The 25,131-nt window shown below is 38.7% G+C and overlaps 1 protein-coding gene and 1 non-coding gene across 4 annotated transcripts in view; one reads left to right on the forward strand and one right to left on the reverse strand.

Annotated features, from left to right (window-relative positions):
• TMOD3 (tropomodulin 3) overlaps positions 1-25,131 on the reverse strand; it is an 80,017-nt gene that overhangs the window by 44,505 nt on the left and 10,381 nt on the right. For 2 of the 3 annotated variants that reach the window (XM_047075106.1, XM_047075105.1), the window contains exon 2: positions 749-950. In XM_047075106.1, coding sequence (XP_046931062.1) covers positions 749-874 — 126 coding nt within the window. In that variant the 5' untranslated portion in view covers positions 875-950. Of the gene's footprint in view, positions 1-748; positions 951-25,131 lie in introns of those variants that run through there. The other variant, XM_047075107.1, reaches the window with a different exon arrangement.
• On the forward strand, positions 5,574-5,646 carry TRNAK-CUU (transfer RNA lysine (anticodon CUU)). The gene has a single exon. It is a non-coding gene; the product is annotated as a tRNA-Lys (tRNA).

Here is a 25,131-nt window from a genome sequence, read left to right on the forward strand (position 1 = left end):
TGCAAATTAAAACGTATATACATATATTCAGGTCTGTTCCATATGGACTGCAGTACTGCTGAGAATCTACTTAGGTCTACTCTACTAATGACTAGAAACTTACTCAATTTGGTCAGCAGCTTTTAGAATGGTAACAATTAGATTTAAGGTCACAGGGCGCCTGGGTGGCTCAGTCGGTTAAGTGTCTGACTTTGGCTCAGGTCATGATCTCTCCATTCCCAAGTTCAAGCCCCGCATTGGGCTCTATGCTGACAGCTCAGAGCCTGGAGCCTGTTTCAGATTCTGTGTCTCCTTCTCTGTCTGCCCATCCCCCATTCACATTCTGTCTCTCTCAAAAAAAAAAAAAAAAAAGGATTTAAAGTCACAAAGAACCTTCTAGAGACACTCTACACAAGGGCCATCATAGTATAGAAGCTCTGAAGAGGCACAGAGGTTGACATAAATCAAAGACCTAATTATCTGCTTCATTTTACCAAAAACATTGCTCCCTGCCCAAAGAGAAAAGATTTCGTACAGGACAGGAAATTTCAGATGTTTGAAAATAAGGGTGTTGGTGAAAATGGTTTAGGATATATTGGCATGTGAGTGGAGAGGTGGGGGCAGAAGTGAGGGAACTAAGAAGAGGCAAAAAATTAATTTGGATAAAGAGAAAATGTAGGGGTATCTGAGAAAAGTCATGAAAAAGCTAACTGCTCAAGTAAGTTACTTAGTTTCAAAGGGTTTGAAAAGTTATTTCATTAGCACCTACCTCAGGGTCAAGATCATCGAGAACAGTTTCCAGTTGTTTCAGTTCTACTTCTGATAGATTTCCAAGGAGCTCATCTTCATCCAGGTCCTTGTACTTTTCTAAGTCCTTCCGGAATGGTAGTGCCATGATTTGCAGTACAGGAAAAGTCACTTAATTTTTGCTATTCAGTACAGTCAGGAGTGATTTCTACTTTTTCTTAAAGCTATGGAGAGAAGAAACAAACACATTTAAAATATTAAGTCATCTCCACCTACTTAGATCTATTATTAAGTGAAATGTAATTTCTATGTGTCATATAGTCTCTATCCATCACACATTACCCTGGTCTATGAATCATTCAGTGTCCTTACCTCTTATTCAAATGTATTAAAAGAACCATTTGATAGAATTTAGAATTTCTGATAACTTAGTTTTAGGAGGAAATAACTCATTATGTGTGCCAAAATAAAAATTTTCTCATCAGTGACTTTCAAATTATTGCTACCAGAGAACTTTGCTTAAGCACAATATGTTTAAGACACATTTGTTTTACTGTAAATTGTGTAGGAGAACATTATCTTCTGACTCACTATTAATAAAGGGGGATATTAATACACTCCCCATTGAGGAGTAGCCACTTGCCACTGGAAAAAAATAGGTTTTGAAAAGGCACAAAAAATTTTTTTGAAAAAGTGTTTTTACAGGAAAAAGTACAGCTTTCTGAAAATGTTTCTTTAAAACCATGCTGGGATACGTCACCCACTGACTGGCAAAGGTGGTCAGCAAAGTCTCATTATAGGAAAGGACCTTTGTCATTTCCTCACCATGTGAATCTTTCCCAAATGAGGTAAAACTCAATAAGCAGCCTCTTTCCAGATACAGAACTGTTCCATAGGAAAAGATACTTTGTTTTTTTTTTCAATATATGAAATTTATTGTCAAATTGGTTTCCATACAACACCCAGTGCTCATCCCAAAAGATGCCCTCCTCAATACCCATCACCCACCCTCCCCTCCCTCCCACCCCCCATCAACTCTGTTTGTTCTCAGTTTTTAAGAGTCTCTTATTGCTTTGGCTCTCTCCCACTCTAACCTTTTTTTTTTTTTTTTTTTTAAGGAAAAGATACTTTGAATAAATTCCACAAAACATGCAAAGTAGAAATAAAGTATTTGTTAAGTTCTAGCCATAAATGTGGATCATTTGTTTCATAAAATGTTCCTATGTGAACAAGAAATAATCCTTAGTCTTAGAGATTTTGCTCGATTTTACTCAGCTGCAAAACACTCAGTACTTCAAAATGTGGATGTATTCCCTTTACTACTCCTCTCTCCCAAGGTTTTCCAACTTAATATTTAAACTAATATATTTTCCTTCTCAAACCAGTAACAGTTTATGGATCCTTTTACGTGTTTTCATCTCTTAAGAAGAAAGGAACATTCACCACAGGGGTCTGTCAGCTAGTGCCCTGACTAGCAGCCACCTGGGTCCAATAACAAGCAAATTAACAGAACTGTGCTTATGCAGATGTTAAACTGCAGGCATTTTGTGTAACTGCCCAAGACAGGTTTGGCTTATACCTGTTCTACTTGGCATCTCATCTGTCTTGGCTTAGCAATTATTCCGGATTTTTTCCGTGTTTTTTTTTTTTTTTTTTGAACATATTATCATCATTGTTGTCATTACTAAGTTTGGTAAACCTCCACTGTATACTTCCAACTTTAAGATACTAAGCTCACAAAGTATCTTGAGAATGTATCTTCTTAATTAAAAGTAATACACTCGGGGGTGGCTGGGTGGCTCAATTGGTTGAACATTTGACTCAGGTCATGATCTCAGGGCTGTGGGATTGAGCCCCAAGTTGGGCTCCACGCTCAGCATAGAACCTGCTTAAGACACACACACACACACACACACACACACACACACACACGCACTCTCTCTCTCTCAAAAAAAAAAAAAGAAAAAAACACTCTGCAGAGAAGATTCAATAGAAGGTATAAGCATTTTCAAATATATTAGCCAACAAATACAACCTTGAAGGTGGCAGGCAATTTTAGGTGGAAAAATTAAAAAATAAGAACATTTTGAAAAAATATTCCCTTCATAGGAGTGCCTGGGTAATTCAGTTGGTTAAGCGTCCAACTTTGCCTCAGGTTATGATCTCATGGTTTGTGAGTTAGAGCCCTGCATCGGGCTCTGTGCTGACAGCTCAGAGCCTGGAGCCTGCTTCATATTCTGTGTTTCCTGCTCTCTCTGCCCCTCCCCTGCTCATGCTGTGTCTCTCTCTCTCTCTCAAAAATAAATAAACATTAAAAAAATATTCACTTCATAAAAATACCAATGACATGGTATTTGAGACAGATAACTGTTAAGAAACTGATAAAAGTATATGAACACATACCAAGAGTAATTATTTAGCTTATGCTATTTTTTTAATGTCTAGACAATCATTATAAAAAAGTTTTTAATGTGGTTTAATATATTTATTTTGGGGGTTACAAATTTCTTAGTAAATATTTCCAAAGAAATATTATTTTAATTATTTTGAGCATCCCCTCCCTTTACTCTCAAAGGTGTTCCAGTAGGGGCCATAAGTTTAACAGTCATCCTACTAGTAAGGCACTAGTGGACACTGTGGACAATATGACAGGATGAATACCCATGAATGCACTATCCAGCTTCAGAAAGAGAACATTACAAGGACTTGCATATTCCCCTTTCCAATTGCATCTCCTTCTCCCAAAAAAGTAGCGACTGGATTGAATTTTGAATTAACCATTCTTTTAACCATTATTAACCAAAGAATTAACCTTTCTTTTGCTTTCCTCTTTGGTTTTACCTTACATGACATGTCCTTAACGGTTTTAGATCTGTTCTTTTTTTGAATTTTATACAAATGGACTCATACAGCATGTATTTTTTGGTGACTTGCTTGTTTCACTGAATACTGTTTTAGAGCTGCACTTCCATTTTCATTTTTGTAGAGTGTGTCATTGTATAAATGAACATTTGACTGAACTTGTAGTTGTCCCCTTCTATTTTTCTGCTATAAACAATCTTGTTACCTATTTCCTGGTATACATGTGCAAGAGTTTCTCCAAGTTATTAAAACCTAGGAATGGAATTGCTAGGGAAAGGGTATGGTAATACTCAACTTTACTAGGTAATGTTAAACTGTTTTCAAAGTGGTTGTATCAATTTATATTCCTAGAAGATTCAGTGCATGACAATTCAAGTTGTTCATCCTTGCTAACTGTTGGTATTAATGGTTTCCTTATTTATGTTGCCACTATCCTTGTATATACCTCCATTATAACCACAGATTATGCCTAAGTATCTTCAAAACTTAAGGGTATAGCTGATAACATCAACATACAATGGTAAGAGATTGTTTCCCAAAGAAGCAGATAGAATAAATTACTACAGAATGGCAGTAACATAACTAAAGAAGGCAGTAAGCATGCAGATGTAAGAAAATGCAGTTCATCAAACAATTGTGACCATGTTCATTAATCACAAGGGAGGCATGGTGTCCTGACCAGCAAAGTGACTAGCTCCCACTGCAGGTACAGTCCTGGTATGGAGAAGCATCAGACAACCAAAGCTTGATATCACTTGACATTTACATCACCCCATTACTTCCCTTTATTCTTCTCCATGCTAAGTAATCTTCTAATTAAAACTTGGCTGTTCACATAGCTTTCCTCACTGTAAATTAATAAACTGATATTTTGGCTTATGCACCACTCTTGTATGTTCATGGTTAGCATGGGTCACTTTTTTTTTTTTAATTTTTTTTAATGTTTATTTATTTTTGAGACAGAGGGAGACAGAACATGAGTTGGGGAGGGGCATAGAGAGAGGGAGACACAGAATCTGAAACAGGCTCCGGGCTCTGAGCTGTCAGCACAGAGCCTGATGTGGGGCTCGAACCCACGAACCGTGAGATCATGACCTGAGCCAAAGTCGGACGCTTAACCGACTGAGCCACCCAGGCGCCCCAGCATGGGTCACTTTTTAAGATATTAGGCACCTACTAGAATCCGGTTTCTACAAAAGCAAAGCTGAGGATCACCATGTGAAATCTTACACATGGACTGGCTGGCCAGTAACTCCTAAAGATAACCATCTCATGTCAAACCAACAATGACCCCATATTATAAGTCATCATTTGTCTGTCTCCCTTGCTAGACACAATAAGACCCTTAAAAAGCAGACATTCTCTCCTATATCTCCCTCCTTACTGGTTTGCCATCACCAGGGACAGTACCTGGTGCATGTAGTTAAGTCAAATTTGACTGAATTGGATCATACATCAGGCTCTCTTTCCCGTTTTTGGTAGTTCCCCCTTCCTCCCCCCAGATATCTAGTGTCCTTCTTTCTCCCTAACTCTATTCCCCTTATTGCAATTAAAAAAGCACTGATAGGGGCGCCTGGGTGGCTCAGTCGGTTCAGCGGCCGACTTCGGCTCAGGTCATGATCTCGCGGTCCCTGAGTTCGAGCCCCGCGTCGGGCTCTGTGCTGACAGCTCAGAACCTGGAGCCTGTTTCAGATTCTGTGTCTCCCTCTCTCTGACCCTCCCCCATTCATGCTCTGTCTCTCTCTGTCTCAAAAATAAATAAACGTTAAAAAAAATATTTAAAAAAAAAAAGCACTGATAGTTAGTCTTTGATACTTCTGCTAATCCTATGGAGCCTCTGTATTATTCACCTTCTCTTTCCTCATGTCAACCCATTTTGGCTTGTTATTCAAAGTTCTCCACAGTCTAATTACCCCAGTTAAAACAAAACAAAACATATCTGATTGTCAGTCATCAGAGCTCTAAAAATTTGATTTTCTTGGGGTGCCTGGCTGGCTCAGTTGGTAGAGCATGTGACTCTTGATCTCAGGGTCATGAGTTCAAGCCCCACGTTGGGCATGGAGCCTACTTTAAAAAATAATAATAATTAATTAAATATTTTTAAAAATTGGGGAGGGGGCACCTGGGTGGCTCAGTCAGTTAGGCTTCCAACTCTTTATTTTGGCTCAGGTCATAATCTCACAGTTTATGGGTTTGAGCCCTGCATCGGACTCTAAGCTGATGGTGCAGAGCCTGATTCGGATTCTCTCTCCTTCTCTCTTTGCCCCTCCCCTGCTCATGCTCTCAAAATAAACAAACTAAAAAAATATAAATAAATTAGAAGTAAAATTTTTAAAATTTCCTTTTGGGTAAAGAAACGAGTTTCCTCCTCAGGAGGCACCAAGCCTCACTCTTCAGATGTACCAGGCTCAAGACTGTGCATTTTTTCCTCAGTGGCTTCTTCTAGGACCCCTGGATACTGAACTAGGTTACCTACCAGATCAGAAATTTTTCTCTCAAGATCCCATATGAATATTTGTTTTCCAATACATTTACTGTTCATTCAACAAATACTTTTGAGCATCCCCTGTACCTGGAATTGACTTGTTCCAAACGACAGGCATTCACAATATACAAGACAGATAAGTTCCTTGCTCTAATTTACTTGGAAGGTGGCACATAGACAAAAAATGACAAAGGAACAACATAATATCAGATACAATAGATACTACAAGTTAAAAACCAAGGACAATGCTATGGGTGAGACGAGGGTCAGGAAGGTTACTTTCAAATGGTTCAGAAAGACTGTTCTAGGGATGCTTGGGTGGCTCAGCTGGCTAAGCGTGACTCGATTTTGGCTCAGGTCATGATCCCAGGGTCGTGGAATCGAGTCCTGCATCAGGCTCAGCGTGGAGTGTGAAGTCTGCTTGTGATTTTCTCTCTCTCTCTCTCTCTCTCTCCCCGCCCCCCCCCCCCCGTTTCTCTGGCCCTCTCCTGCTTGTGCTCTTTCTCTCTCTCTCTCAAAAATGAATAAACTTAAAAAAAAAAAGACCATTCTGAAAGGTGACTTTTGAGTCAGGACCAAAAGGTCCCTCCCTACAAGCTCTCCCACTCTAGGCCTCTACTATTTAGGTGAGAAGCAATGGTTGTAGGGTTGTAGCTGTGGAGATGGAGAGAAATGGATAAATGTGTGACATATTTTGTAAGCAAACTAAAAGGACTTTTCACAGATTCGTTATCAGAGGTAAGGACAAGATATACAAAGGGAGGAGCACCTGGGTGGCTCAGTTGTTTAAACATCCGACTTGATTTCAGCTCAGGTCATGATCACTCTCACAGTTCATGAGATGGAGCCCTGCATCAGGCTCTGCACTGACAGTGTGGAGCCTGCTTGGGATTCTCTCTCTCCCTCCTTCCCTGCTCCTCCCCAACTTGTGCGTGTGCTCTCTCTCTCTCAAAATAAATAAATGAACATTAAAAAAAAAACAGTATTCTTTAATGTTTATTTACTTTTGAGAGACAGAGAGAGACAAAGCATGAGTGGGTAAGGAGCAGCGAGAGAGGGAGACACAGAATCCGAAGCAGGCTCTAGGCTCCAAGCTGTCAGCACAGAACCCAACGCAGGGCTCAAACTCACGAACCTCGAGATCATGACCTGAGCCAAAGTCAGTGCTTAACCGATGGAGCCACCGAGGCACCCTAAAAGTAGTTATTCTTTAAAAAAAAAAAAAAAAGAGAGAGAGAGATGTACTCAGGAATGACTCACATGTTATTTTCAGTTAATACTTAGTATTAATTTTTTGTTCCATACCTGTTTTTTTCTGAAGAGTTTAATATGGCTCTATGTCACCTCTATTTCTCAGTCTGGTTTTAAAACAAAGTTTCTTGGCTAGTATTTTCAGGATGGTTTTGAGATCCACATTGTGAACTGCTCTAATATGACAACTGTTGAATAATTTTTGGACAAATTTTTGAATGTCCACCAATGAACTGAACAAATAACATAAATAAGCCAACTACAAATTACTAAATAAAACAACTGTTGGCTACGGTCTTTAACATATTTGTATGCTAAACCAAAGCACGTGTTTTGGTTAATACCATTTCTGGTATCATCTTCTGCAAAGAGCTAAATCTAAAAAACGAAAGAAGCAAATAATTTGTCATGATTCTTAAAAAAACATTATACAATTACTCTAAATTATTTCCTTTCCAATATTTTCCATGCTTAGAGTCAAACTGCTAAAGAAGAGACGGTCATGAATTTGGCACCCAGCAACCCGCGATTTTAAGATCTACACAGCTGACCCTTCCAACACCTCAACTCTGAGTTCCTCGACCTTCTCTCTCCTGATGGTCCAGTCTTCGCCCTGCCTCAGTTTGACATCCCTATGGTTGTAACTTAGTCCTTCTCATTACCAATAATTATACCCCTCCACAACTTTTAACAACCTTGAGCCTACCTGTCTCTGAACTCCTCTGGCAAAACCCCAAACCTGGGTAAAACTCTCTTCCTACTCCTCCCCTGCACCCGGGTGGCAGAGCAAGTGGGAGAAAAACATACATACTGACTGGTCATATTTAAAATTTATCACCACTAACATGCCTAGCAATCCTTGGCATGTCCCTAGTCCAGTCACTCTCCTGCTCTCTTACATGACTATTTGCCTCTTTTCCCTCAAACCTTTAATATTTATCACTCACTCTCAAAGACTCAATCTTAATATTTCACTGAGATTTATAGAAACAATTGTAAGAGGGCAGACATCTAAGCTTCCACTGCTACATCTACCACCCTACCTACATCTATATCCATATACTGTACCTTCCCTTTTGCTTCTACAGATGAACTGTCCATACTCTTATCTAAAGTCAATCTCACCTCTTGTGACCACATCCCATCCCTGCTTCTCTATAGATGACTGCTCCGGTAACTGTGACCTTTCTTTCCTGGATCATGCCCATGAGCATACAGGCTGTAATATATCCCCCAAAGTGACTTCATAACCCCTTCCAGACACTACCCTATTTCTTGGTTCCTCTTTACAGAAAACTTCTTGAAAGAAAATTTCAGTGTCCCTAGCCCCCTCCCTCTTATTCTCTCAAACCTTCTCCAATCTAGTTTTTGTCCCCAGCATTCACCCCACCCAAACTGATCTGGTTAGCAATAACCTGCACAATGTCAAATCCAATTGTAAATTCTTACCCTGCATCTTATGGGACCTGTTGGCATTTGTCAATAGATCACTCCTTTTGTCTTAAAACACTTTCCTCAGTTGGCCCTGGGGACATTATTTTCTCTTGGTCCTCCTTTATTTCTTTACTTCTTTGGCTATGCCATCTCATTCTCCTCTGATGGTTCTTCCTCATTTTTCCTATCTTTAAGTGTTGGAGTATCCCCAGGACTTAGTTCTTTGGACAGCCTCTCTTTATACTCAATCCCCAGGTGATTTCACACATTGACAATTCTTGGATTTATATTCTCAATCTGGACCTCCTGATCGAATCCTGAATGCCAGACAGGCTATATAACAGCTCTACTTGGATGACTACCACGTATCTCAAACATAAATGTACAAAACAGACTCCTAATTTTCTTCCCTGTACTTGCTCTTACTGTATTTTTCACCATTTAATAAACAACAACTCCATTCTTCCAGTTGGTTGGGCCAAAAATCTTGGGTGTTTACTGTGACTACTCTTACATTCCACATCTGATCCATCAAGCAAATCCTCTTGGTTCTAACTTTAAAGTATTATGTCATACTATCTTCACTGCCTCCATTCTGGTTCAAGTCATTACTTCTTACCTGGCCTACTGCAACAGCCTAACTGGGAACCATGCTCCCACTCTAATGGCCATACAACCTATAGTCTATCTTCTGCAAAGGTGCCAGAACAATCTTGTCCTTTTTAACCGAAGTTTTTTATTGAGATAATTATAGATTCACAGGTGAGCTGTAAGAAATAGTAAAATAGGACAGAGATCTCTTGTACACTTTTTCCAGTTGCCCTCAGTGATAACATTTTGCCCAACTAATGTATACAACAATGAGCACATTGACATTTATATAATCTGCTGATCTTATTCTGATTTCCCCAGTTTTACTGGTACTCGTGTGTGTGTGTGGGGGGGGTCCATATAATTTTATCACCTTGTAGATTTGTATATCCACCACCACAGTCAAGATACTTAAAAGTTTCAAAACAAGCATTCCTCCTGTTGCCCTTTTGTGACCAAACCACCTTCTTCTCTAACTCCTGGCAAACTCCTGATCTGCCCTCTATTTCTAAAATGTTTTCATTTCAAGAATGTTATATACATAGAATCATATAAAATGCAATCTTTAGGAATTGGTTTATCATTAAACATAAATCTCTAGAGATTCATCCAAGTTTCTGTATCAGTAGTTCATTCCTTTCATTGTATTCCATGGTATATACATACCTCAGTGTAACCATTAGGATGTTGAAAAACTTCGAGAATGATTCCAACTTTTTACTATTACAAATAAAGTGTCGATGAACATTCGTGTACAGGTTTTTGTGTGAACATAACTAGTGGGATCAGATTAATTCTACTGCTCCCAATCTTTTAATGGTATCTCATCTCAGAATAAAAGCCAAGTGGCCCACAAGGCCCTACATGATCTCCCTGCAAGCCCCAACTCATCTCCAACCATTCTATCCCTTGCTCACAGCACTTGATGTTCTTGTTCTTCGTCCAACAAACTGGGCACACGCCTACCTCAGGGCCTTTGCACTTAATGCTCCTTCTGCTTACAACAGTCTTCCTTGATACAGCTAAATAACCTGCTCAGTCAGTTAAGCGTCCAATTTCAGCTCAAGTCATGATTTCATGGCTTGTGAGTTCAAGCCCCACATCAGGCTCTGTGCTGACAGCTGAGCCTGGAGCCTGCTTCAGATTCTGTGTCTCTCCCTCTCTCTCTGCCCCTCCTCTGCTCCAACCCCACAGGCTCCCATAATGCTGTACTAGGCAATCTCTTCTTACCCCATATTTCCCTCTATATCATTACCTGACATTACATATTTATTGATTCATTGTCTGTACTGTCACTAAAATCTAAATTCTATTCAAGCAAGGACTTTTTGTTCACTACTGCATCATCAACAGAGAACAGGTTGTGGAACATGCTAAGTACTAAAAAATACTCAACATAATTATTTTCAAGGCTAACAGTAAAAAAGTTATTTACATTAACCTGGAGTCATCCAAGATTATTGAAACTAACTTCTTAACTCTATACGATAGTAACTTTGTTTTAGGATGATTCTTCCTAGATCAGATTTTTCTAAATTAGGAAGCTATTTAAGAAACTAAAAAAATCAAGAATGTTTATTTCTTCTTTACACTAAGAATTAATAGGAAGCTTAAACCTCGATTAACATGGGTAACTCCATATTCTTAAGTTTCTCATGTTAAATTACTAAGCCTAGGTTTGTTTTCTTCAAAATTTGCCTTTTTTTTTTTAAGTTTTATTTACTTAAGTAATCTCTACACCCAACGTGGGGCTCAAACTCATGATCCTGAGATGAAGAGTTGCATTTTCCTCCAATTGAGCTAGCCGGGTGCCCCCAGAATTTGTCTTTTTAAAAATAAATATAGGAGCTCCTGGGTGGCTCAGTCAGTTAAGCATCTGACTGCAGCTCAGGTCATGATCTCACGGTCCATGAGTTCAAGCCCCTTGGTGGGCTCTGTGCTGACAGCTCAGAGCCCAGAGCCTGCTTCAGATTCTGTGTCTCCCTCTCTCTGGCCTTCCCCACTCACACTCTGTCTCTCTGTCTCTGAAAAATGAATAAACATTAAAAAAAATTTTTAGATAAATAAACACACACACACACACACACACACCCCTCAAGCATGGCTAAAATAAAAATGATGACAATACCAAGTGTTGACAAGGACATGAAGCAACTGAAACTCTCATAAATTGCTAGTGGAATGCAAATCAATTCAACCACTTCAGAAAACAATTTGACAGTATCTACTAGAACTAAACATACTCAAATCATAATGATATAGCAATTTCATATGCCCAAGAGACATTAGTGTTTGTTAATAAAATAAGATGTACAAATATGTTCAGTGCAGCTTTATTCATAATATTCCCAAACTGGAAATGATGCAAATGTCCATTACTATTTGTGTATACAAATGAATTGTGGTACAGTCACAAACAGAACACTACACAATAATAAAGTACTGGACATGTGCAAACACATGAATGACTCTCACATGTAATATGTCAAAAGGAATATAAAAAACTGGACATGAGATAATATATACTGTGCGCTTTTATGTATATGAAATTCAAGAACAGGCAAAACTAATCGATGGGGATGGAAATCAGAATAGCTACTGGGGGATATAGGTTAGGTAGGGACACTGGAAAACATTCTGAGGTGATGAAAATGCTATATCTTAAACTGGGTGATATACATGCAAGTATATATACATGAATAAAATTTATTAAGCTGTCCACTTAAAATTTTCTTCCTTTACTCTAAGTTATACCTCAAAATATTTCAATATACACCTGCTTTGCGCAAGTAACTATGTATCTGATGTTGAGAATTAAAGTCCCCTCATAGAACAGACTGATTTTTCTTTAGCCATGGTAACAAGTAGTCATAAAAAACAAAACCAAAAAACAATTTGCCTTTGTAAGCCAATCAATCACCATCAGTCTCTCACTTCTGAACGTCAGCCAATCAGAAAGAGACTCACTCTAGTAAACACTCCTGAATGCCAACCAAATCATGTCTCTACAGATGATGTCATTATGGCCTGGGAAAAGTTTGCCAGGCCTGAAATTCCACACTTCCCAAAAACCCTATATAAATAAAAGATTGGTCTCATCTGCTCAGATAGACTATACCTAGCCAACAAAGTTTTCCCTCATCATAGTAAGTATTGTTTAGCTTTGTCTTCTCAGTTCAGATATTGACTACTGACTGATAGTCTCATTATCCTTTCATGCTAAAGAAAACTTCTAGTCCTTACATGTGTTTATTTTTAAATAAAAGTATTTCAATGTTGATACATAGCAGATAATAGTAGTTAGGATCAAAATACTCCCTCTAGATAAATACCCATGTAATCATTGGAACTGGATATGGCTCATCATCCAATAATTCATAAGTATCTACTTCAACTTGCTTTGGTTAAAAAAATAGTCAAATTAGAGTGCCTGGGTGGCTCAGTCGGTTAAGCATCCGACTCTTGATCTCAGGTCAGGTCTTGATCTCAGGGTCATGAGTTCAAGCCTCATGTTGGGTTCCATGCTGGGTGTGAAGCCTACTTAAAAAAAAATAAAATAAAATCAACATTGCATTTTCTTTTTTGTTTGAACCTGGCTTCAGAATAAATTCGGAAACAATTTTAAAGTAACTTAATTCCACCTGGAGATTTTAACATTTAAGGCATCTAAAATGCTCTCTCATTTAATATTAGACTTGAGTTTCATCTCTGCTGTTTTGAGGAACAGTCTCTTTGATGGAGAAGACTGGAGTAAAGAAAGTCATCTATTTTTCTTGGCATTATTAAAGCAGAGGCTAAGTATGAATATTTGTCAGGGACAGTGTGCAGCAGACTCTTCAACTGCAAGAGAGTTTAAGAGTCTCTCTCATAAGATCATTTCCCTTTTATGAGCTTATGAATTCTAGATAACACTAATTATAACCCAAACATGTACTTCCTGTCCACTGCATCCAAAGCACTATGCACACAGTATTTACCTTCTAAAAAGTAAAAACCATTTTATTTTAGTTGTACATAATATGTATTACTTTTATAGCAAATAAGGCTTTTTTCAAAGGGAAAAATGGATGCTAAATTCATCCTTCTGTTCACTATATCTTCTATACAATGAAGCCTAAAAGACAGTACATTTAAATAATTTTGTAGCGTTCTTGGGATGCTACTGTTGACCTAGATGTACCCACCTTGGAGAGAGGTAGTTGCTTTGCACACAGAAACTTAAGAAAATGGTGGTTGATTATTCTGTGTAAAAATTCCACGGAAATGAACCAACCCACATATGAGATTAGCTAAGTAGCCCCATATTTCCTGCCACTGCTACTGATGCCACCTCAAAATTTTTAAAATGAGATCTATAGATCCCAAAAGCACAAAGAAAGAAAATAAAATCTGAAGTCTGGAGGCATCCCAGATATACTTGTTAGGGCCAGAAAAAAGAAGAGATTTAATTGGAAGGTGACTGAGGGCATCCTCAAAGTAGAAAGCAGCCAGATAATTTGTGACTATTACAAGAAAATACTTCACAGGTTACTCACAACACTTCAAAAACAATCTTTCAATAATATTACTGAGAGACTCTGTGGCTCCCATGTACCCTACTTCCTTCTCTGGCTCAAAGCAGCCAAACCAGCTCCCAGTCCTAGCCTACCTCCTCTCTTTTCATTCTTCTTGGTGGTGTTGTGGCATCAGGGATAAAAGGCCAAGCCAGAGAGGAACCCACTCTGTGTGCACCACTGATGAATGCCAAAACAGCCACACCCTTAGCATACTCAGTTTCTCAGGACCAAATATTTTTCAGTCTTCTCCTTTTCCTTGGTTTGTTTATTTAATAAATTGGATAGGCTAGGAAATGCTGGAGCTTTTCTAAAAATTGTTGTAAAGTCAAAAATCTTAAAATAGAAATGACATCATATGAACAAGTCTCTTAGGGTAATAAGGTTACAGAGCTCTTTATCTTTGCTGGTTAACCCAGAGTCTTCTACCAGTCATACTGTGGACAGAACCAAATATGATACGAGGTAGCTAGGGGAAGCTTAACAGTGCTCAGCTATCAATCAAAATGCTGAATCCATTCCAAGTATATAATGGAGAGACCAATCTGAGGGCTTTCTTTCTCTTTCTCTCCCAAAGGGAAGTATCACTATGACTCATTGTTCCTCTTTCAAGAATTTTCTTAATCGACAGAGTTAGTAAGCATTGAACTATATACAAAACCCTAAAATAAACGAGGCTAGGTCTAAAAGGAATCATGCTGAGAGCAATCTGAATTTCATGCAGTGAACAAAAGGTGAATGGTAACATCTTTCTTCAGTTTCATCCCTTCTGAATTTCCTGGGCTTCAGATCAGATTCTTTTTTCCCTTCATTCTGAAAAGCTCTCCTTTTTCAACCTTACCAATTTCCACATTTTTAAATAAATATATATTTGTATGCATTTATTAAGTGCCTATTACATACTTGTTTTTCTCCCCGCTTTATAAATGCTTCTCAAATGGCAATTTAAGACATCACAAGAATCAAAGATGGCACAAACAGGGCACAGAAACTGTAATACTCAATTGTAGATTTAATGTTAAATGTAGGTACATACTTAATACTTTTAATTTTCTTTTGTTACACTGTTATTCTCTCTCAATTTTCAAAAGTAGTGACCAGCAAAGTTGGACATACAGCAAAAGTAAATCTGATTCTCCCTCGGCCTCTCCTGCCACCTTCCATCAGAGTATCGCCTGAGTGGCATACCGAAAAGAACCCATCACTGGTACGTCTCTTTCTTCACTCCCTTTTTCCAACCACGGGTACGCAGAACTCTATCCTCTAGCAGTGCTATATATCAACAATTGTGCCACAATAAAGATTAAGAAGCAAATTGCTGTTAAATTGAAAACATGTTTATATGGAAAAATATACTTCCAAATGAGGAAACTATCCTGGGAGAAATCAACTATTTTCAACAAAATGTGCCTACATGAAGATGTACGTGATGGTTGCTGGCAATACTTGCACATCTGCTGATTAACAGTTAATAAGGCATCAAAATATTTTGTATGAATGCTATCCCAGAATTTTAGAGACTGTAAAAATGTAAGATTTTGGTAAAATATGGGAGAAAGTGTTTTAAGGGATTACAAGAACTAATCTAGATCACCAAAATAAACCCACAAGATGTGGAAAATATTTTTTATATGAAGATTTTCCAAATCAATGACTATTAAAAAAGTACTAATGTATATACAGTATATAGCTACTATTGTTATTTGTGTTGTTTACTGTTATTTGTATTTGTAACTGCAAAATAACGCACTACTTTGGTCAAAATGGCAAGCAATTCAGTAGACAAACGCCTAAAATAAAAAGTTCTTGGGGCGCCTGGGTGGCGCAGTCGGTTAAGCGTCCGACTTCAGCCAGGTCACGATCTCGCGGTCCGTGAGTTGGAGCCCTGCGTCAGGACCTGGGCTGATGGCTCGGAGCTTGGAGCCTGTTTCCGATTCTGTGTCTCCCTCTCTCTCTGCCCCTCCCCCGTTCATGCTCTGTCTCTCTCTGTCCCAAAAATAAATAAAAAACGTTGAAAAAAAAAAAGTTCTTAAAGTATCTCCCTATTCTGTCTCATTCTACTAGTGTTTTAATCCTTCCTGACCAGATTTTGTTTTGAACCAACAACTGATCTTCAAATAAAATTCATTCTTTCGAAATAAAATTCTACTTTTCTCCCTTTTGGGAGAAGGTGGGTCTGGTTGGATTAGAATGGGGATAATACAGTAGCAAGTTTTAAAATTTTAATGGAAAAGCCTTCAGTCTTAAAAACAAATGAAAAGAAAATTCTCAATTTTAGGTAGACTAGGTAACTCAAGTCCCTTTTCTCTGCTAGCATAAGGAAAATCCTACCTTTAGACTGTCTGATGAATATTTCTCAATCTTTCCTGAAGATATAACAAACTAGAACAAACTTAAGTAGCGGATAGAATTCAATTATTACTCAAGGAAGAAAAACGACAACAAAGAATCCAGAATACCAGAATTCTTAAGGAGAAAACACCTAGCACTTAGCTCCTAGCACTGAACTGGAAGTCTGTAGATCTATGGACTTAAGAGCTCTGTGACTATGAGCAAGTCTCAATTTGCTTGGGTACATGAAGAATAACTAAAATATGGTCCCAGTTCTGACAATGGACCCATCCACAACGGACACAGCAAATCAAATAGCCTTTTCCCCAGGGAACGCAGACTCGGCCTCAGTCCTTGGGCAGCCATTACCAACAGAGGACAAGTGGCAAGAGGATGAAGCCTGTTCAGTTTAACCATAGGCCTCAATAGTCTCTGGTCTCTCCTAGCTCTAATAATCTATTACCTTAAGGAAACCCTATTGAACTCAATCTTGGAAAAAAATAGCAACGTGCTCTCATCACTGCCAAGATGAACAATGTTACAAGTAGGAAGGAAATATATGAAAGCTGAATCATGCCAGATAAGCACAAAAACAAAGTAAAATATTTCAGGAAAGGGACTTGAAAAACCAGAACAGATAGATTAAACAATGAAAAAAGTAAATAATGAAGTCAAACATGGGCCAGTGTTGTTGTGTAACAGAGAAAAAGTTAAAGTGGAATGACCATATTAATAAATGTTTTCCTGAAAAGTCACCAAATAAAGCAAATTTTTATTTCCTATTTTCTTGTAATAAAATAGAAATGTTTCATAAAAACATGTATTCCCAAAACATCATAAATCACAGGAATAGATGCAAAAATATTTTAGTTGCAAATTATAAATTTTATTAATACAGTAAAAACACTAGAGTAGTATTCATTTCTGCTTGTTCTTTATTTCATTTTCTCTTTTTAAATTTATTTTTTTTAATTTTTTTTTTTTTAATTTTTTTTTTTCAACGTTTATTTATTTTTGGGACAGAGAGAGACAGAGCATGAACGGGGGAGGGGCAGAGAGAAAGGGAGACACAGAATCGGAAACAGGCTCCAGGCTCCGAGCCATCCGCCCAGAGCCTGACGCGGGGCTCGAACTCACGGACCGCGAGATCGTGACCTGGCTGAAGTCGGACGCTTAACCGACTGCGCCACCCAGGCGCCCCTATTTTTTTTAATTTTTCAAGTTTATTTATTTATTTTGAGAGAGAGAGAGAGAGAGAGAGAGAGAGAGCAAGCATGGGAGGGGCAAAGAGAGGGAGAGAGAGAATCCCAAGCAGGCTCTGTTCGGCCAGCATGGATCCTGACACAGGGCTCAAACTCATGCATTATGAGATCATGACCTGAGCTGAAATCAAGAGTCGGATGCTTAATGGACTGAGCCATCCAGGCACCCCCTTCTCCCACTTTTTAAAATTCAAAAGTATCTAACTATTGTCACTATTTTAATTAAATTTTTTTTTTAATTTTTTTTTTCAATGTTTATTTTATTTTTGGGACAGAGAGAGACAGAGCATGAACGGGGGAGGGGCAGAGAGAGAGGGAGACACAGAATCGGAAACAGGCTCCAGGCTCTGAGCCATCCGCCCAGAGCCTGATGCGGGGCTCGAACTCCCGGACCGCGAGATCGTGACCTGGCTGAAGTCGGACGCTTAACCGACTGCGCCACCCAGGCGCCCCTTAATTAAATTTTAAAACCAAGATACTCAAGAGCAGACAGTACTGGAAGATATTACCAAAAAGACTTTAGAGTAAGGAAAATAGGTTAGGAAAGTATATTTGGAATTTAGGAAAGAGATGTGTGGGAAGCAGTCTTCATATAGGCTTTAGTTGCAGATGGTGATATCCTAAGGAATTTTAGACAGGTCAACCAACCCCATTATTCATGTACATCCATTCCTCAAATATGATCCACTTTTCTTTTACAATGAGTGACTGTAAGGGTTAACAAATGACTCTTAAAATCCTTCCAGATCTAAGAGTTTAAGATCATTCAACTTTTAAAAATAAGTGCAGCGGTGCCTGGGTGGTTCAGTCAGTTATGCATCTGACTGTGGCTCATGATCTCATGGTTCCTGAGTTGGAGCCCTGCATCTGGCTCTGTACTGGCAGCTCAGAGCCTGTGGAGCCTGCTTCAGATTCTGTGTCTGCCTCTTTCCCTGCCCCTCCCCTGCTTGCGCTCTCTCCCTCAAAAATAAACAAACATTAAAAAAATAATAGAAATAATTTTAAAAAATAAAAAAATAAAAATAAATGCAAAGTTCCACTTTGGTGTAAAAGCAAAACAACAAGAAGCATTAGCCATCAAAGTCCTACTAAAAGAATTTCAGAATGTTACTTAAGAAAAAACCTAACAATCTATGAGACCAATATTCCCCCCAAGTTTCACAGCTTGGGACCAAAGGCCCTCTAATTGAAAACTCTGAAACTGGGATTGAGGCCAGTTTTAGGATGTTTTTTCCTTTTCCCTAAAGAAACATCAAGAGAAATAACTTCAACTTCTCTGAAGTTATGCGCAGGTCTTCAAAGCCTTGTGTTTCTGAACCCTGCCCCTTCCCAGGAACGATTCCAGTACCTACTGAAATTTCTGGAGCCTCATAATGAAAGGAAGTAAAAACAATGCTTTACCAAGCCTTCTCTCCCAGGGACAAGCAAACTCCCTGCCTAACTCTAAGCTCTTGTTTTCCTGCTCTAATGAGCTTGCTTACAGTCACCTGACTAGGCTTCCTGTAATAGTGCTTTTACATTTCATTCCTTTGCTTAGAATCTTTGATTTGTTAGGTGTTTGTATTTTGACAGTTTCTCAGGTGATTTTGATAAAACTCTACCTTCCTACTTTCACTAAGAATTACTAGGAATCCTTGGGGAGCCTGGGTGGCTCACTCGGTTGAACATCCGACTTCGGCTCAGGTCATGATCTCACAGTTTGTGGGTTCGAGCCCTGAGTCGGGCTCTATGCTGACAGCTCGGAGCCTGGAGCCTGCTTCAGATTCTGTGTCTGCCTCTCTCTCTGCCGCTCCTTTGTTCCCACTCTCTCTCTCTCTCTCTAAAATAAATAAACATTAAAAAAAAAAAAAGAATTACTAGGAATCCTCTGCTCTAATCTGGCTGGCTTCCTTAGAGTCTCACAAGTCTCCTAAGTTCACTACACCCGTTTGCCTCACTTGCTTCCCACAACGGTCTGTACTTCTCTTCAACAATCCTCCCTACCCCATCCTCAAATTTCACTTTTACATTCTATCCAAACTCTGCACACCCTTCCAAGACTAGCTCAAGTCCACCCTCTCCAAATCACTTCCTAGCTCTTCCAACCCTACTTGGTCTCTTTTCTGAAGGTCAACAATGCTCAGGATGCACGGCATTTAGCCTCAATGTTTGCCAATATTTGCACCAGGTGTCTGGTGCCCTGACTGGTATGAATGCACACTCCTCTAGACTACGTCTCACGCCTATAATGGTGAAGACATTTCATACACCTTCACAGAAACAGCACACTTGTGACTCTTAAAGATACTACCAGTTTTACTCTAATTAATTTCAGGAGACTAGGGTCATACTAAGCTCTGCTACGGCAATTAAATTAATTTTCAGACTAACATGGAAAGCAGTTACAATGGTTTAAAAGGCACATGCCTACAATATGCATAATGTGTCTTGATGTCTCAAGGGGAAGATGGAGCCTACAGAACCATTCAAGGGGATTGCAGGCCCTGGAGTGAGGGTATAATTATCTTCAGGTGAAGAACATTGAGAGTAACTTACACCAGTCAATAGGCAAAAAGGAAACATTCTTCAAGAAAATGGCACTACCCCCTCAACCTTGACCTTGAGTCCCAAGTGTAGATAACCTCGATCTTAACAAGTTACTATATTATTCAGAATGAATAATCGAAGCAATAACCAACACATGGATACTTGTAAGTAACCACATGGCAACCAGGAACAACAGCCACACATCCCACATAAGTGATCTTGGGAACAAAACGGGAAGAGGGCAACTATCATCTTCTAGACCAAAGATAGCACTGAAGAGTTTTTGATAGGAAAAGTCATTTGGTATTACTGAATTGTACACTTAAAATGGATGAATTTTATGGCATATTAATTAAGCCTCAATAAAATTGTTTAAAACAAATTTGGTGACTTGACCTGGAATATTTCTATGTGGTGAAGCATCCACATAATATTACAGGTTTTTACTGGGGTTTCAAGACAGAAGGCAAAAAAACCTCTGGTACAAAAAACTGAAATTTTTCATGATATTAAGATAAGAGAGTTCCCTATACATAATTAAAACTACAAAAAGACAACCTTTGAAAAATACATATAATAAAAACTAAACCACATAAAACTACTGAAATAATGAGGACCATGCAACTAGTGGGAACAGTTGCTGGGAAAGGAGAAATGGAAGAGAGTGGGGATGAAATGAAAAACTAATATTTTAAGACTGATGATAGCTGAAAAAAGCAGAACTGATGAAAGAAGGGAAGTTTTAGAAATTATTGCTATTGGCCAAGAAGCCTGGTTTACTGCCCTCAGGGTCATAAGGTTTGCCCTGGAACAGGTTCTTTTAAAAGGGGCTGATGGAAAGTTTTCCTTTAAGAGCAAACAAGGGAAATTGAGAGAGTCACATAGAAGTAAAGGCAATTTAATGCAGGGAAGAAGAGGATGTTGCTGAGAGGACCCAAAACGAAAGTTGAGGATAATTTTTCTCAAATTAACACTTATCATACCAACTGAAAAAATAATATTTTTAAGTGAGAGAATAAGACTGTCTTTATCTTACATCTTAACACATTTCTTTCATTTACCTGAGTTTCTCATATTAACGAGGAGGCCATATGCCATATTCCAATATAATGGGGGTAGTGGGGGGGAAAGAATCAACTTCATTTGCATACCTATTATATGCCAGGTACTTTACCATATACATATCCTCATAAAAACTCTGCAAACTATCACTATCCCCATTTCATAAATGAAGAAACGGAGGCTGAGACAATAAAGAGCCTGCCCCAGGATGTATAACTTCTTTCTCAACAGTGGATGTGAGATTTAAACATGACCCTAACACCCATGCTTTTTACACTGTATCACACTGCCTCTATAAAACACTTTCTACCATGGTTTTACTTTTATGTTACAACACACTACACATTAACAGAAGCAAATTACTGAAGTGACAGTAATTGGCAACAAGAAGCCACAGGTGGACGCAAAAGGGAAGACCAAACTATAAAACACAAAAGTGTGAAACTATTTAATGCAATTACCAACAGCCTATAAAAGTCAACAACCTCAGAAGGCAAGTCAATAGGACAGAATAATACCAAATGCATACAATGAATTCTAACTTCCATGGGGGCACCTGGGTGGCTCAGTAGGTTAAGCCCCAGACTTCGGCTCAAGGCATGATCTCACAGTTCATGAGTTCGAGCCCCCTGTCCAGCTCTGTGCTGACAGCTGGGAGCATGGAGCCTACCTCAGATCTTGTGTCTCCCTCTCTTTCTGCCCCTCCCCTGCTTGTGCTCACTCTCTCTCTCCCTCTCAAAAATAAATAAACATTAAAAAAATTTGTAAAAATAAATTCTATACCCTCCAAATGATTTTGGTTAAATTAAATTTGAAGGACTCCATTTAAGATAGTCATCAACAAATGGTGCTGGGAAAACTGGACAGCTACATGCGAAAGAATGAAAGTGGACTTTCTTTCACATACACAAAAATAAACTCAAAATGGACTAAAGACCTAAATGTGAGACCTGAAACCATAAAAGTCCTTGGGGAGAGCACAGTCAGTAATTTCTCTGACACTGGCCATAGCAACATTTTTCTAGATATGTCTCCAGAGGCAAGGGAAATAAAAGTAAAAATAAACCATTGAGACTCTATCAAAATAAAAAGCTCCTGCACAGCAAAGGAAACAATCAACAAAACTAAAAGGCAACCTACAGAATGAAAGAAGAGATTTGCAAAACATATATATGATAAAGGGTTAGTATCCAAAATATAAAAAGAATTCATACAACACTCAAAAAACAAATAATCCAAATAAAAATGGGCAGAAGATATGAACAAACATTTCTTCAAAGAGGACACACAGATGGCCAAAAGACACATGAAAAGATGCTCAACATCACTCCTCATCAGGGAAATGCAAATCAAAACTACAATGAGGTATCACCTCACCCCTGTCAGAATGGCTAGAATCAAAAAGACAAGAAACAAGTGTTGGAGAGGATGTGAAGAAAAAGGATTCCTCGTGCAATGTTGGTAGGAATGCAAACTGGTACAGCCACGGTGGAAAACAGTACAGAGGTCCTTCAAAAAGTTACAAATAGAACTACCTTATGATCCAGGAATTTGGGTATTTACCCAAAGAATACAAACATACTAATTCAAAGGGATACATGCACCTCTATGTTTATTGCGGCATTATTTACAATAGCCAAACTATGGAAGCAGCCCAAGTATCCATCAATAGATTAAAGGTTAAAGATGTGGTATATATACACAATGGAATATTATTCAACCATAAAAAAGAATGAAATCTTGCCATTTGCAGCAATGAAATCTCCCAGGTGGAGAATACAAATTCTAGGATGTTGGTGGGAACAGATGGTTACCAGAGGGGTGGTGGGTGGGGGGATGGCTGAAATGGATGGTGGGGATTAAACAGTACACTTACCATGATGGAATGGAATGGAATGGAATGGAATGGAATGGAATGGAATGGAATGGAATGGAATGGAAAGAAGGAAAGGAAAGGAAAGGAAAGGAAAGGAAAGGAAAGGAAAGGAAAGGAAAGGAAAGGAAAGGAAAGGAGGAAGGAAGGAAGGAAGGAAGGAAGGAAGGAAGAAAGAAAGAAAGAAATGAGGGAGAGAGGTAGGGAGGGGGAGAGAGAGAGAGAAAGAAAGAAAGAAAAAGAAAGAAAGAGAAAGAAAGAAAGAAAGAAAGAAAGAAAGAAAGAAAGAAAGAAAGAAAAAACTTTATAATACTTTTTACAAAAAATGACACTTAGGGGCACCTGGGTGGCCTAGTCAGTTAAGCTTCTGAATCTTGATTTTGGCTAAGGGCATGATCTCAGGGTTCATGGGACAGAGGTCTGCATTAGGCTCCATGTTGACAGTAGGGGGCCTGCTTGGGATTCTCTCTCTCCCTCCCCTGATCACACTCACTCTCTCTCAAGATAAATAAACTTTTAAACAATGACATTTAAAATAGATTTAATGGGTGTGTGGGTGGTTCAGTGGGTTAAGCCTCCGACTTCAGCTCAGGTCATAATCTTGTGGTTCCTGGGTTCAAGCCCCTCATCAGGCTCTGTGGTGACAACTCAGAGCCTGGAGCCTGCTTCAGATTCTGTGTCTCCCTCTCTCTCTGCCTTTCCCCCACTTGCATGCACACATGTGCATGTGTGCTCTCTCTCTCTCCCTTTCTCTCTCTACATTACAAATTTTTAAAAAATAAATTAAAAAAATATTTCAACCTTCCTACAATGATGTCAGTTTATAACCTTGGACAACAGAGTCAACTATCTTTTGTCCTTCTGTTTTCTCATATGCAAAACAAAAATAATAACAGTACCTATCTCATGAGGCTGATATATTGATTCATTAAATGGATACATATAAATCACTTAGAACAGTTCTTGACATAGAGCAAGGGTTTGCTGTTAGCTAACAAAGTCATTATTAATTATTCTCAAAGTTCATTTTTAAGAAATACTTCATAGCTCATACTAGGTATATGAGATATTACTATGCTGTGATCCATACAATACAGTTGATTGCAGAGACTGGATGAGAGAGATAAAGACTAAAAAAGAGAATATAAAAAAGTGAGAGATGGGGGCGCCTGGGTGGCTTAGTCGGGTAAGCATCCCACTCTTGATTTCTGCTCAGGTCATTCATTAACTCAGCTCAGGTCATGATCTCATCATTGTGAGATCAAGCCTGCTCATGAGATCGATCGGGCCAGGGCTCTGAGCTGAGCATGTAGCCTGCTTGGGATTCTCTCTATCCCTCTCTCTCTGCCCCTCCCCTGCTCAAGCATGCATGCTCTCTCTCAAAATCAATACATAAACTAAAAAAAAAAAAAAAACAATGTGAAAGATAGATATACACAAAGACAACAGTAGAACGGAGGTGCTAAGTCACCACCTTGCCCCACTTCTACCAAGATTTATCTCACTATACTATAATCAGCTATGTCATATCTGTTTCCTTTACAGGCTATGAGGACTTTGAAGACAGGCACTTATTTTTATATTATCAGACCATCATTGGGCCTGCAACATAATAGATAATAAATGTATAATAAAATAAGGGGGGGGGATCAGTAAGCTTTGAAATCGATGATGAGAGTAACTGATTTAACCATACCCTATTTGGACCAGTGGTCAGTCAACAAAGGCTGATTATCACTTTTTGCTCAATTGATTATCAACATTCTATTTTCCCTTTCTTTCTGAACCAGAAAATAAGTTTCAAAAATGTTTAAAAAATAGTTAATTTGTTCTAAAATTAGAAATCATCCAAGTGATGATAAAACACATTTCAGTAATTTATTTTAAACATTAAAAATATTGTTCTGATTAGTCTGTTATGCCCAAAGTTAATCCTAATGGTCAAATGGTCAGAGAATCATAGCAATAAACGGGTACTAAATAAGAGACACAGGCACCTCTCAGCTGTTAATCCCTGGATGCAGTGCAGGTACAAAAAAGTTAAGGCATACTCACTTCCCTCTGATCTCAGGTACCAAAGCAAGCACATTCGAGGATGTCCAAACCTAAGCCCCCTTGTGTGGGACAACCTTTACCCTAGGCCCTGTTTAATATACAGCCTAAGCAGCCATCAAT

The sequence above is a fragment of the Lynx rufus genome, unplaced genomic scaffold (assembly GCF_022079265.1).
Source record: "Lynx rufus isolate CCGP_SWC_20201006 ecotype Redwood Valley unplaced genomic scaffold, mLynRuf1.p SCAF_13, whole genome shotgun sequence".
NCBI classification, from domain to species: domain Eukaryota; kingdom Metazoa; phylum Chordata; class Mammalia; order Carnivora; family Felidae; genus Lynx; species Lynx rufus.